The sequence below is a fragment of the Aethalodelphis obliquidens genome, unplaced genomic scaffold (assembly GCF_003676395.1).
Source record: "Aethalodelphis obliquidens isolate GAN/ISIS:26980383/991018 unplaced genomic scaffold, ASM367639v1 scaffold4, whole genome shotgun sequence".
Lineage (NCBI taxonomy): Eukaryota > Metazoa > Chordata > Mammalia > Artiodactyla > Delphinidae > Aethalodelphis > Aethalodelphis obliquidens.
The window spans coordinates 22516872-22531757 of NW_020837948.1; the positions used below are offsets into that span (position 1 = coordinate 22516872).

The 14886-nt window shown below is 41.2% G+C and overlaps 1 protein-coding gene across 1 annotated transcript in view; it reads right to left on the bottom strand.

Moving 5' to 3' along the window:
• LVRN (laeverin) overlaps nt 1–14886 on the bottom strand; it is an 87229-nt gene that overhangs the window by 49276 nt on the left and 23067 nt on the right. The window contains exons 2-3 of the mRNA XM_027099741.1: nt 10371–10513; nt 9005–9144 (exon numbers count right to left, since the gene is read on the bottom strand). Coding sequence (XP_026955542.1) covers nt 9005–9144; nt 10371–10513 — 283 coding nt within the window. The remainder of the gene's footprint in view (nt 1–9004; nt 9145–10370; nt 10514–14886) is intronic.

Consider the following 14886-nt stretch of genomic DNA (forward strand, 5'->3'; position numbering starts at 1 on the left):
TTTTTTGCTGTACGCGGGCCTCTCACTGTTGTGGCCTCCCCCATTGCAGAGCACAGGCTCCGGACGCGCAGGCTCAGCGGCCATGGCTCACGGGCCCAGCCGCTCCGCAGCATGTGGGATCTTCCCGGACCGGGGCACGAACCCGTGTCCCCTGTATCGGCAGGCGGACTCTCAACCACTGCGCCACCAGGGAAGCCCTTTCTTTATTTCTTTTTTTCCTTCCTTCACTCCTTCCTTCCTTCCTTCCTCCCTCCCTCCCTTCCTCCTTTCTTTCTTTCTTTCTTTCTTTCTTTCTTTCTTTCTTTCTTTCTTTCTTTCTACTTCTACTAATTCTTTCTACTTTTTCTCCCTTTTATTCTGAGCCGTGTGGATGAAAGTTTCTTTGTGCTACAGCCAGGAGTCAGTGCTGTGCCTCTGAGGTGGGAGAGCCAACTTCAGGACACTGGTCCACAAGAGACCTCCCAGCTCCACATAATATCAAACGGCGAAAATCTCCCAGAGATCTCCATCTCAACACTAGCAGCCAGCTTCACTCAACGACCAGCAAGCTACAGTGCTGGACACCCTATGCCAAATAACTACCAAGACAGGAACACAACCCCACCCATTAGCAGAGAGGCTGTCCAAAATCATAATAAGTCCACAGACACCCCAAAACACACCATCGGACCTGGACCTGCCCACCAGTAAGACAAGATCCAGCCTCATCCACCAGAACACAGGCACTAGTCCCCTCCACCAGGAAGCCTACACAACCCACTGAACCAACCTTAGCCACTGGGGACAGACACCAAAAACACCGGGAACTACGAACCTGCAGCCTGCAAAAAGGAGACCCCAAACACAGTAAGATAAGCAAAATGAGAAGACAGAAAAACACACAGCAGATGAAGGAGCAAGATAAAAACCCACCAGACCTAACAAATGAAGAGGAAATAGGCAGTCTACCTGAAAAAGAATTCAGAATAATGATAGTAAAGATGATCCAAAATCGTGGAAATAGAATAGACAAAATGCAAGAAACATTTAACAAGGACCTAGAAGAACTAAAGATGAAATAAACAACAATGAACAACACAATAAATGAAATTAAAACTACTCTAGATGGGATCAATATCAGAATAACTGAGGCAGAAGAACAGACAAGTGACCTGGAAGATAAAATAGTGGAAATAACTACTGCAGAGCAGAATAAAGAAAAAAGAACGAAAAAAACTGAGGACAGTCTCAGAGACCTCTGGGACAACATTAAACGCACCAACATTCGAATTATAGGGGTTCCAGAAGAAGAAGAGAAAAAGAAAGGGACTGAGAAAATATCTGAAGAGTTTATAGTTGAAAACTTCCCTAATATGGGAAAGAAAACTTCCCTAATATGGGAAAGAAAATCAAGTCCAGGAAGCACAGACTCCCATACAGGATAAATCCAAGGAGAAATACGCCAAGACACATATTATTCAAACCGTCAAAAATTAAATACAAGGAAAACATATTAAAAGCAGCAAGGGAAAAACAACAAATAACACACAAGGGAATCCCCATAAGGTTAACAGCTGATCTTTCAGCAGAAACTCTGCAAGCCAGAAGGGACTGGCAGGACATATTTAAAGTGATGAAGGAGAAAAACCTGCAACCAAGATTACTCTACCCAGCAAGGATCTCATTCAGATTTGATGGAGAAATTAAAACCTTTACAGACAAGAAAAAGCTGAGAGAGTTCAGCACCACCAAACCAGCTGTACAACAAATGCTAAAGGAACTTCTCTAGGCAAGAAACAAAAGACAAGTAAAAGACCTACAATAACGAACCCAAAACAATTAAGAAAATGGGAATAGGAACATATATATCAATATTTACCTTAAATGTAAATTGACTAAATGCTCCCACCAAAAGACACAGATTGGCTGAATGGATACAAAAACAAGACCCATATATATGCTGTCTACAAGAGACCCACTTCAGACCTAGAGATACATACAGATTGAAAGTAAGGGGATGGAAAAAGCTATTCCATGCAAATGGAAACCAAAAGAAAGCTGGAGTAGCAATTATCATATCAGACAAACAAGACTTTAAAATAAAGACAATTACAAGAGACAAAGAAGTCCACTACATAATGATCAAGGGATCGATCCAAGAAGAACATATAACAATTGTAAATATTTATGCACCCAACATAGGAGCACCTCAACACAAAAGGCAAATGCTAACAGTCATAAAAGGGGAAATTGACAGTAACACAATCATAGTAGGGGACTTTAACACCCCACTTTCACCAATGAACAGATCATCCAAAATGAAAATAAATAAGGAAACACAAGCTTTAAATGATATATTAAATAAGATGGACTTAATTTATATTTATAGGACATTCCACCCCAAAACAATAGAACACACTTTCTTCTCAAGTGCTCATGGAACATTCTCCAGGGTAGATCATATCTTGGGTCACAAATCAAGCCTTGGTAAATTTAAGAAAATTGAAATTTTATCAAGTATCTTTTCCGACCACAACGCTGTGAAATTAGATATCAATTACAGGAAAAGATCTGTAAAAAATACAAACACATGGAGGCTAAACAATACACTACTTAATAACGAAGTGATCACTGAAGAAATCAAAGAGGAAATCAAAAAATACCTAGAAACAAATGACAATGGAGACACGATGACCCAAAACCTACGGGATGCAGCAAAAGCAGTTCTAAGAAGGAAGTTTATAGCAATACAACCCTACCTTAAGAAAGAGGAAACATCTCGAATAAACAACCTAACCTTGCACCTAAAGCAATTAGAGAAAGAAGAACAAAAAAAACCCCAAAGTTAGCAGAAGGAAAGAACTTATAAAGATCAGATCAGAAATAAATGAAAAAGAAATGAAGGAAACAATAGCAAAGATCAATAAAACTAAAAGCTGGTTCTTTGAGAAGATAAACAAAATTGATAAACCATTAGCCAGACTCATCAAGAAAATAAGGGAGAAGACTCAAATCAATAGAATTAGAAATGAAAAAGGAGAAGTAACAACTGACACTGCAGAAATACAAAAGATCATGAGAGATTACTAGAAACAACTCTATGCCAATAAAATGGACAACCTGGAAGAAATGGACAAATTCTTAGAAATGCACAACCTGCCAAGACTGAATCAGGAAGAAATAGAAAATATGAAGGGACCAATCACAAGCACTGAAATTGAAACTGTGATTAAAAATCTTCCAACAAACAAAAGCCCAGGACCAGATGGCTTCACAGGCGAATTCTATCAAACATTTAGAGAAGAGCTAAAACCTATCCTTCTCAAACTCTTCCAAAATATAGCAGAGGGAGGAACACTCCCAAACTCATTCTACGAGGCCACCATCACCTTGATACCAAAACCAGACAAGGATGTCACAAAGAAAGAAAATACAGGACAATATCACTGATGAACATAGATGCAAAAATCCTCAACAAAATACTAGCAAACAGAATCCAACAGCACATTAAAAGGATCATACACCATGATCAAGTGGGGTTTATTCCAGGAATGCAAGGATTCTTCAATATATGCAAATCAATCAATGTGATAAACCATATTAACAAATTGAAGGAGAAAAACCATATGATCATCTCAATAGATGCAGAAAAAGCTTTTGACAAAATTCAACACCAATTATGATAAAAACCCTGCAGAAAGTAGGCATAGAGGGAACTTTCCTCAACATAATAAAGGTCATATATGACAAACCCACAGCCAACATTATCCTCAACAGTGAAAAACTGAAAGCATTTCCACTAAGATCAGGAGCAAGACAAGGTTGCCCACTCTCACCACTCTTATTCAACATAGTTTTGGAAGTTTTAGCCACAGCAATCAGAGAAGAAAAGGAAACAAATGGAATCCAAATCAGAAAAGAAGAAGGAAAGCTGTCACTGTTTGCAGATGACATGATACTATACATAGAGAATCCTAAAGATGCTACCAGAAAACTACTAGAGCTAATCAATGAATTTGGTAAAGTAGCAGGATACAAAATTAATGCACAGAAATCTCTGGCATTCCTATACACTAATGATGAAAAATCTGAAAGGGAAATCAAGAAAATACTCCCATTTACCACTGCAAAAGAAAGAATAAAATATCTAGGAATAAACCTATCTCAGGAGACAAAAGACCTGTATGCAGAAAATTATAAGACACTGATGAAAGAAATTAAAGATGATACAAATAGATGGAGAGATATACCATGTTCTTGGATTGGAAGAATCAACATTGTGAAAATGACTCTACTGCCCAAAGCAATCTACAGATTCAATGCCATCCCTATCAAACTACCACTGGCATTTTTCATAGAACTAGAACAAAAAATTGCACAATTTGTATGGAAACACAAAAGGCCCTGAATAGCCAAAGCAATCTTGAGAACGAAAAACGGAGCTGGAGGAATCAGGCTCCCTGACTTCAGACTATACTACAAAGCTACAGTCATCAAGACAGTATGGTACTGGCACAAAAACAGAAAAATAGATCAATGGAACAGGATAGAAAGTCCCACGATAAACCCACACACATATGGTCACCTTATCTTTGATAAAGGAGGCAGGAATGTACAGTGGAGAAAGGACAGCCTCTTCAATAAGTGGTGCTGGGAAAACTGGACAGGTACATGTAAAAGTATGAGATTAGATCACTCCCTAACACCATACACAAAAATAAGCTCAAAATGGATTAACGACTTAAATGTAAGGCCAGAAACTATCAAACTCTTAGAGGAAAACATAGGCAGAACACTCTATGACATAATTCACAGCAAGATCCTTTTTTGACCCACCTCCTAGAGAAATGGAAATAAAAACAAAAATAAACAAATGGGACCTAATGAAACTTCAAAGCTTTTGCACAGCAAAGGAAACCATAAACAAGACCAAAAGACAACCCTCAGAATGGGAGAAAATATTTGCAAATGAAGCAACTGACAAAGGATTAATCTCCAAAATTTATAAGCAGCTCATGCAGCTTAATAACAAAAAAACAAACAACCCAATGCAACAATGGGCAGAAGACCTAAATAGACATTTCTCCAAAGAAGATATACAGACTGCCAACAAACACATGAAAGAATGCTCAACATCATTAATCATTAGAGAAATGCAAATCGAAACTACAATGAGATATCATCTCACACCAGTCAGAATGGCCATCATCAAAAAATCTAGAAACAATAAATGCTGGAGAGGGTGTGGAGAAAAGGGAACACTCTTGCACTGCTAGTGGGAATGTGAATTGGTACAGCCACTATGGAGAACAGTATGGAGGTTCCTTAAAAAACTAGAAATAGAACTACCATATGACCCAGCAATCCCACTACTGGGCATATACCCTGAGAAAACCATAATTCAAAAAGAGTCATTACCAAAATGTTCATTACAGCTCTATTTACAATAGCCCGGAGATGGAAACAACCTAAGTGTCCATCATCGGATGAATGGATAAAGAAGATGTGGCACATATATACAATGGAATATTACTCTGCCATAAAAAGAAACGAAACTGAGCTATTTGTAATGAGGTGGATAGACCTAGAGTCTGTCATACAGAGTGAAGTAAGTCAGAAAGAGAAAGACAAATACCGTATGCTAACACATATAAATGGAATTTAAGAAAAAAAAATGTCATGAATAACCTAGGGGTAAGACAGGAATAAAGACACAGATCTACTAGAGAATGGACTTGAGGATATGGGGAGGGGGAATGGTAAGCTGTGAGAAAGTGAGAGAGTGGCATGGACGTATATACACTACCAAACGTAAGGTAGATAGCTAGTGGGAAGCAGCCGCATAGCACAGGGAGATCAGCTCGGTTGTTTGTGACCACCTGGGTGGGTGGGATGGGAGGGTGGGAGGGAGGGAGACACAAGAGGGAAGAGATATGGAAACATATGTATATGTATAACTGATTCACTTTGTTATAAACTAGAAACTAACACACCATTGTAAAGCAATTATACTCCAATAAAGATGTAAAAAAAAAAAAAAATCCTGGGAATGGTATCTACCCCCACAGAAAATGTCGATTGTATGCTGGAATAGACAAAGGGTCCCTTGGATCCTTGCTTCCCTTTTCAGGACATATTTCCAACGATTCAAACCAGAATTGGGCAGTTAATAGGGGTTAAACAGTATAGAACATATTAAGCAAATTTGAATCATGCAAATTTAAAATGGTTTGTTAAAGAACACATTAATAGTCCCATCTTATTTTCCAAATTTGAAATAAGGTTAATTTCCTTAATTTTAAAAAGTGCATCAAAAGTCTTATGACTTTATAGTTGTTGAAACAAGTGAATTATATTCTCTGTTTATGACACTTCCTCATTAGTACCTGAAAAGAAATCCGTGCCGTGTTTTGTTATTTTAACACAACCGTGCTGTCGTTTGGGCATCTGAACTTGTTTGTGTGACTTTGGTGACTAACGTGATGTTGTTTTAACATTCATTGGTATTTTAATATGAAGTCATGGTATCCCCAATACCACCTGAGCACTTTTAAATAGAGTTGTTAGTGTTAGCTAAAAAACACATATGAAACTTATAACCCTAGAATGAAAGTTAGCGAGGAGGGAATTAGATAATTATACTGACGTGAATACAGTTAATTTGAGAAAGAGCTCTCTGCAAAACAGTAAAGAAAATGCAAAGAAAACGAAAAGCAACACAACAATATCTTCAGATTGCTGCCCTCCACGACCACGTTTATGTGACTTGGCTTTTACTTCTGCTGGAGAATTTGTCTTGAATCAAGTGACTTTTGAATTACCCGAGGGCTTCAGGAACGCTCCCCTTTCACAAAATGCAGCCACCTGTTTTGGAAGCCTCCTGCCTGGAGCCCCTCCTTCCTTGCAGCCTCCTCCCCGCCAGGCCCCATTATCCTGCGAAAGAGGGGCCCAGGACTCCGCCCTGCCCCTAACGCTACCGCTACCCATACCTGCCCCTTCTCAAGCTCTCACCTCCACGGCAAGGCCAGGAAGACATCTAAACCAGAGCCCACGCTACTGAGTGGAAATAACAGTCGCCTTTCCCCATGTTCAGGATAATGTGTGCAAATTAACTGTAGTCTTGGGAGGAAAAAAGGCAGTTATGGGAGGATAAAAGGCAGTTAACAACTAATGTTTGTATGTAAATTTCCAGGTTACAAAGCTCCTCCTGTAAACAACCACTCTTTAAGCCAAAAGGGAGGCAAACGATGATTCCGAGCTGTGGGGGAAGAGGCAGGGCAGCTAGGATCACAGACACGTGCAGAACGTTTCGGGAACGCAGCCATAAGGTTCCTTCAAAGTCACACCTAGCCCACCAGTGTGTCCTTGTGGCCCTCCTTAGACACAGCAGACCTCAACATCTAAGAGCAGAATATCTTTACACATGTCCACGTGTGATAAATTCTACTCAAAATATGTTATTTCCAACCTTCGTTATCCGTGTCTTATGTTTATCCTCATGCCACGCATGAACCGCATTTTCAACTTCACTAAATTTTTATCTCTTACTTAATGAGTCATCTTTGTAGAGTCTGGATGCTATTCCAAGAGTACAGTCTGGTTCCCTGTAGAGTCTATGATGGACTCCTTCACTTCCCAGAGCTGAGCCAGAGCCAAGTGCAACATTCCACTGATAAACTCATCCCAAATTTCAAGTTTCTGGCTAAGACCATGACTTTCTTAGGCATGTTCCATTTCCTCTTTGCTTTCTGTGGCAGCTGGCTTTCTTTCCAGGGTGATCTTTCATGAAGAAACAGGTATGATCCTTTATAAGGATTATTCACTGTGCAGCAGCATTGAGAGCAACAAGCCACTGGAGATGAGGATGCTGACAGTCACCTTGGGTCACGCGTGAGCTCCGGGCCCACTTCTTCATGCCAGGTACAAACCATGGGCTTCCACCTCATGCCTGAGTAGATTTATCAATATATGCCATGAACATCTGACTTGGCTCATGTTATATCTGTGAATATGAAGCATCTGACCAATAATTGTTCAATAAGGGAAATCAGGCTGGATCCAACAGCTGAGGAAAATGAGTTGTTGTTTGCATCTAACACGGTATTATTAATTCATCCTTAGGAAGAGGGGCTTTGAACGATTCTCCCCCTGGTGACAGACTTGGCTCATCCACAGCTTCCTTGCCTCCACAAGTCAATGGCACAAGCCTGGAAGTTCACGGGCCCAGGAGAGAGCCTCCACCTGCTGTAGGCCCTGACTCTCCTCAGCCCGGTGAAGTCGATCTGACTAGGAAGAACTGGGCCTGAGGCACTGGCCCTACTTACCTCCACACTCTAGCGTAGGGAGTGAACCAGTCTATAAAGTACTGCTACAATAACCTTGATATTTCTCTAAAGGATTATTATGTAAAGAGAGTATAATTGGGTGAAAAACTGGGTGTTTCAGGACAGAGCACCTATTTACACAACTCTAGGGAAGTGTTCATGCCCCGGAGGTGAGGAGCCCAGCGGACCTGCTCCTTGATAGGGATGATGCTTAACCTGCCTGCAGCATTTCAGCCAGAGCAGCTGTCCCAGCTGGTGTCAGTTTGGGTTGTTTGGTGTCTGTGTCATAGTGGCTGCTAGACATTTTGGGCAGCACCCTGGCTTCAAGGCTGCAGTAGCATGTAGGCGAAGCCAACAACAGGTAAACCTGAGCTTCCAGATGCTAGTGTGCCCGCTTTCCCTGTTCTCTCCTGTACTCTGAAAGGCAGCGAAAGCCCGGGAAGTGGGGGGGCTCAGAACCTGCCTCGAGTGGGCTTAATGAGCAGCCTTTCCATAGAAACCCGTCCGCAGAACCGCAGTGGGAACCGTTGCATCCCGTTCTGCAACTCCGCGCTGAGAGTGGTAACAGGGCTTGGGGGAGATCAGAGGGAGAACCAGGAGGGGACGGTGGGGTCTGTAGGCATAGCCCCTGATGCAGGAGTGCCTGAGCAGCCCGCGGCCAGTACAAATGTCCCCTTACCTGGACGGTCTCCGTCACTCACCTCCTTGCCCCTTTCAGTCCTGCTGACATGCTCGTAGTCACAGATAGCAAAGGCGGCTAGATAAGTGGGCATATGGGGCGTGGTGTGAAAGGTAGTAACAGTCCACTTGCTTCCATTCACATCTTCTTTCTCAGACTGACCTAGAGAAATTGATTTTAGTCCAAATCACTGTAAATAAGCAATAATAAGCACAATTATCTACCTTTGAAATAATTCATCAAGTCGACTGTCACTCAGCTATTTCTTCCCAACTCCTCCCCAGAGTGTAGCAGTTTGGACTTGTCTACCCCCAAGCTATCAAAAACATATTAGGAAGGCCTAAGGACAGTATCTCGGTCCTGAATTAGCACTTTGAATGACACGGTCTGGATGGAGGGCAAATCTACGGGCACTGTAAACTAGACCCATGAGCTACCTCCTCTCTTTCCCATTCACGACTGTTTCCTAGTCCAGCCCATCTCTCTCAGCCCTTAATCTAGAGTTTCCCAGGCCCATAGTAGGTCAACAAGGTACAATTCTGCCATTCTCAGGTTTCGGGCAGGACTGCAGTGGAGTCACACTGTGGGTTTTAAACCTGAAATCACAAACTCAAACGCCTGTGAGGGCCGGGTACTTGATGTGAACGGGCTGGTTTACGCTAACAGCGAGTGGTGGGGACCACGGCAGGCAGGGGCATGGGCTTGGTCTGAAGGAGGTAGCCCCTTCTCAGCGGCAACTATCACTGGCACCTTGGAAGTGCAGGGCCAGTGTTGTTAGATGTTCTGAGTTTCAAAAAAAAAAGTAAGAGTTTTTATTTTTATGAGGAATCTCTGAATTAAAAGAAATTGGATGCCAATTCAATCAAAAGAAAAAACTACTGTGAGCCAAAAACAAAACAAAAAAACCAAACCAAACCAAACCCACATCTATGTACCAGATTCAGACCAAGTTCACTAGCTTGTTATCACTAATGATCAATAGTTGAAGCCCAAATTAACGGGCAGACAGGCTGCCAATGTATGAGAACAGTGTAGTGTCCTCAGCTCCTAATACAAACAGAATCAGGATTTACCATCACCAAGATGTGGGTGCTGATGCATATCCCATGTGACTGCCCTCCCTGGTTATAATATACTACAATCATAACACACTCTCAACACATTGACCAGAAAATCTACTGATATAAAATCTATTACAGAGTTAAATATATATACACATATATAATTCATATAAAAACATATAAATATATAATTAAACATATAATTATATAATATATAACATTATATATACATATGTATATGTGTATATATAATTATATTTTATATATATATACACATATACATATATGTACATGTATACATACACAACGATAGGAAACATTACTTACCTAGCTTTGGCATGTTGGAAAGGGCCACATAACTTGGATGATGAATAACTGTAATATTAAAAGTTGCCTTCAGAGCTGGCTCATCAAAACAAGGGAAAACATTCCTGGCAAATGTTGGTTCCATCTGAGATGCTAAGAGGGCCCTGAAATACATTTTTGGGAAAAATCTATTTTTATTTCAAACCAGAAGAAGCAAAAAAATATATATATTGAGGGACTATGGCTTATAATTGTCTTCAGGAAGGAGCTGTAATGTTTTCCCCTCATCTTCCTCACTGCCCTCCCCATAATACAAACACACTCCAGTCCTCACTGTCCCTGAGAATTCCTGTAAGACCTAAAATACAAAAGAACTCTTTAATTTTCAACTGCAAAATAACATTTACTTCATTACATCATGTGCCTTTAAAACCGTTTACAAACAAAATAGGAACAAATATAACAAACATGCAATGCCAGGCTTTTGAGAACCAAGGATTTTTTAAAACTAGGATTACTTCTTTGGGGATGGGCTATTGCTTTCATCCTCCATCAAAGTGCAAGTCAAAAGAAGAATGTATGTTTTTTATCTTTTTCTCACATGTTCCTCTTTTTCCTGGTTGAAAACTTTAAAAAGTTTTATTTTGCATATCCTTGGGGCTAAACAATATGGACACATCCCAACTGAACAAAACAATTTTCATTTACATGTGGATGGATTTATTGAATCCCTACTGCTCCTTCCTCCATCTCCAAGGAAAAATACAAAAGGTGACACGATCCCACAATGCACTGGTGATTTATAGGGAAAAGCTTAGGGACAAGAGTACCCTGAGCAAACAAGATTTCCAGGTTTATCCTCTGTAAACACTGCCTGAGTCTGACAAGAGCATGGGTCCTATCAAACAACTTTCTCCTCCAAAGAAACCTGCAGTCTCATTATCCCATTTTCCAAGACTCTGTGACCTGGGAACTGCTTTTAGATGACAATTGTGGATGATAAATTCCTTTTTTTCTCCGAAGGTGCTGAGACTTAATGTCTCTCATGCATTTACCCCAGCTCAGGCCCAGTCCTTAGATAAATAAAAGGAGAATTCAACACAGATATCTTGAGAGCACTGTCTATCCATTATTCACCTCTGTAAATCCCTCCTCCACCATGATAAGGGCCCTGCTCACATAAAACTTCACACAGCTTTAGGAAGAGCACACACAACAGGAGGCATGTTCAAAAGCATTTCACAGTCAGCTAGTTTGATGTGCTCAAAACCTCACTGTGACAAAACCGTAATTTTCAACAAGCGTATTTTGCTTTATTGGCTTTTCCCTACTTTATTCTACTCTTGCTTTCTTGGCTGAAAGGGGGCTTGTGGGCTCTGACAAGCAGCCACTTTGGCTGCAAGACTCTGCTCCATCCACCGCTGGCTGAGCAACCCTGAACTAGTCACGTAGTCTTGCTGAGCCCGTTTCCCCATCTAGAAAAAAATGACACTAGCTATGTTTCATCGCTGGATGAGCTTTTATATTATTAGTAACTACATGTAGCAATAAATGACCTGTGAATTCGCCTATATTCCTTCCAATCTCACAGATTATTCTTGATATAGATGAACTACAGAAGAATTCAAGGAAGAATAAGTTACAGAGTAAGGGTGGAGGGTTGGAAATTACAAATGCATTTAAAAAGGTTCCATCACTTTGCTGTACAGCAGAAATTAAACACAACATTGTAAAAAAAAAAAAGTTTCCAGAGATCACAGGTGGCCACAAGCTGAATATGAACCACATTTGTCTCCCCAATTGATTTTAAACTATGAGAAATTAGGGGTTATGTATTTTTTCTTCTGTATCATTTAAAATACTTGGCTAAAATATGGGTTCATGGCAAATAAGTATTTTCTCAGCCGTGGAGGCACTATAAAGTAAAGGAAGCTTGATGTTAGTATATACAGAAGAACATGAAGTATTTTGCAGAGTTTGCCACCTTGGCATTTGTTTGTTTTGTAGTATTGGTTGGTATCTTTTAAAGGGATGGGATAAAGTACAGAAGATTCAAGCAATTGACAATACAGTGAAAAGAAAGATGAGCAGGGAACTCAGCAACCTGAGTAGTTGCTCAGGATCTGCAGTGTAAACATAGTGGTGTAACTTTGGGAAAGTTGCGTAAACTCTTTGGACATCCATTTCTATAAAATGCAGGATGGGACTAGATGATCTCTAAGTCCACTTAGAGCTCTAAAACTGATTCCAACAGAGATAAAGGCTCCAACAGGATGGAGAAAAGAGCCCTTGAGGTGGCCATGACTGAGTCATCTAGGATGAAGAGAAATAGTCCCCTTGGGAGTTTTCATACCTGGCCTTCAGCAGATCTGTGAGCCTCCTGAAATCGCAGGGACACTTTGTACAAATGGTGATCTGTTAGCATGAAAAGTGCAATGTAAAGTGAAAAAGTGCATTCAAGTATATAATACATGCTTATATATTTGGAAAGCCAACACATGCCTGTTGTTTTTGTAATGGAAACTATAGAAAGTACAGCTTGATGACATCTCTGCTGCCATAACTCCCCAAAGCATGTGACTCTCAAGGAGGTGGCAAGGTGGGGAGGAGGGAGAAAATCAGCCTCTTCGAGGAGGTGGGAAACTTTCATGCTCACCAAAGGTGCAGGTTTAAAAAGGCGAGGAGACACCAGCTTAGGGAGTCACTGCTTTAACAAATGAAGCAACAAGCAAGTCCTTCCAATTCCATGATTAAGGTCTCCAGAGAAGTGAAATGAAAGAAACACTTGGCTTTTACTCAACTATTTCCCTCCCTGGTGTTATACAAGCAAACAAAAAGGGAAAAATCCCTACAACACACAGCCTTTCTGGCTCTCAATCTTAACTCCAAAGGTCAGGGCCAGCCGGCAGCACACACAATCTGGTTATGCCACATCTGGACCCAAGGCTGATATTTATTTCCCTTCTCTCTCTGCTTTGGACTCAAGCAACCCTGTAAGGATATCCTTCCTCCCTTCAAACCTCACAGAAACATGTTATTATGGTGCCTATGAAGTCTGGGTTTAGAGTGGTCAGCCGGTGAGGGAGTTCATTTGGGAGAATTTGTCTCCTAGTGGCTTGCTATTGCAAAGCCACTTTCCTGCCCTCTTGTACAGCAAGAGAATGGTGGGCTCACCACTTTCTTATGCTGGAAAAGGTCTTAGCAGGCAAGACACGTGATGCCCTTGGGGATCCATCTACTACCACATAAAAAATATTCATTCAGTACAGTATTTCATTCCAAATTATTTTATGAACTCCATACGCCTACAGCTCTAGTTAAGAAGTGCTAAATAACATAGCTGGTCAAGGATTAAGTAAGACTCTTTAGAGAGTTGTCTGCCCTGATTTTTTTTTTAACACAGTAACAACACTCAGATATCAAAATGTTTAGTAAAGACGGACGTTACACCACTGGATTGGCCCGTGAATCATGTTTGTTTATTACTTGTGTAATATGATCTTAAAACTGAAGTTTCCACCAGATGACAAAACATAATAGATGTAAAATTCCAAACAAAGGTGCCAGACCATGTTATGAAGATTTTGAAAGTAAATGGCCTCAAGAACCTTCAAGCCACTCTTGGGTTTCTCAGCTACATCGAGGACATAGAAGAAGGGTCAGAGAACGTAGATAAAAGAGATCAGAGGAGAGATTCCTTGGTGGGGAGGGACATTATGTTGCCATGTCCTCCTGCACCCAGGGAGTTGGGAGGAGGTGCAACCCTCTAAACCTGAGACAGGGGGAGAAAATCCCTCACAGAGCAGTGGAAGTGTTTCCTAAGGCTGAGGGACTTGGAGGCTGTACCCAATTCACTCCTGAGAAAGCTGAAATTGACACTGGCTGGAGTTGGACTCCTATCAGGTGGGAATCTATACTGACTGTTTTGGAGCCAGAACCAGGAGAGTGCTGCTGCCTTGGGACCCACATCAGTCCGAGGCAAGGGACGTATGAGTGTTCCTTGGAAAAGCCGTGGGCCCTGAGACAGAATCTTAGATTCTGTCCAATAGAGCCACCTGGAGGAGCTTGGAGATGCACTACTGTGTGTCTAGGGGCCGAGGAAGGAGTTAAAAGTGACAATCAGAACAGAGAAATAAGAGAAGCAACCTTCAGGGACAAGAGAATTGTAGGAGAAAGAGAAACAGTGAGAAAGCTCTGAGGAGTCCAAGAAAATGACATCTCAAGGGAAAAAGGCATCTGCTAGACCAGAGTGAGACCAAGCAATGAGAGTACTGGTTCAAATAAGAGCTTCCCTGTGTGTTGCCTCTCCCTCTCTCCACTAGTCCCACTGGACCTGGTAGGGTTTAAATAACAGCTCAATATGGAAGGGGAGGACTAGAAATAGGAGGCAGAGAGATGGAAAGACCACTACCCTCTATGTCACTGCAGGCTTCTATCCTTAAGTCAGCCCAAGCTCGGAGAAGTGAGGTTGGAGAGAGGAAAAGGGAGATTTAACAGCAACTTAAGTTCAAAGTTTTGAGTATCACCCAGGACTGGA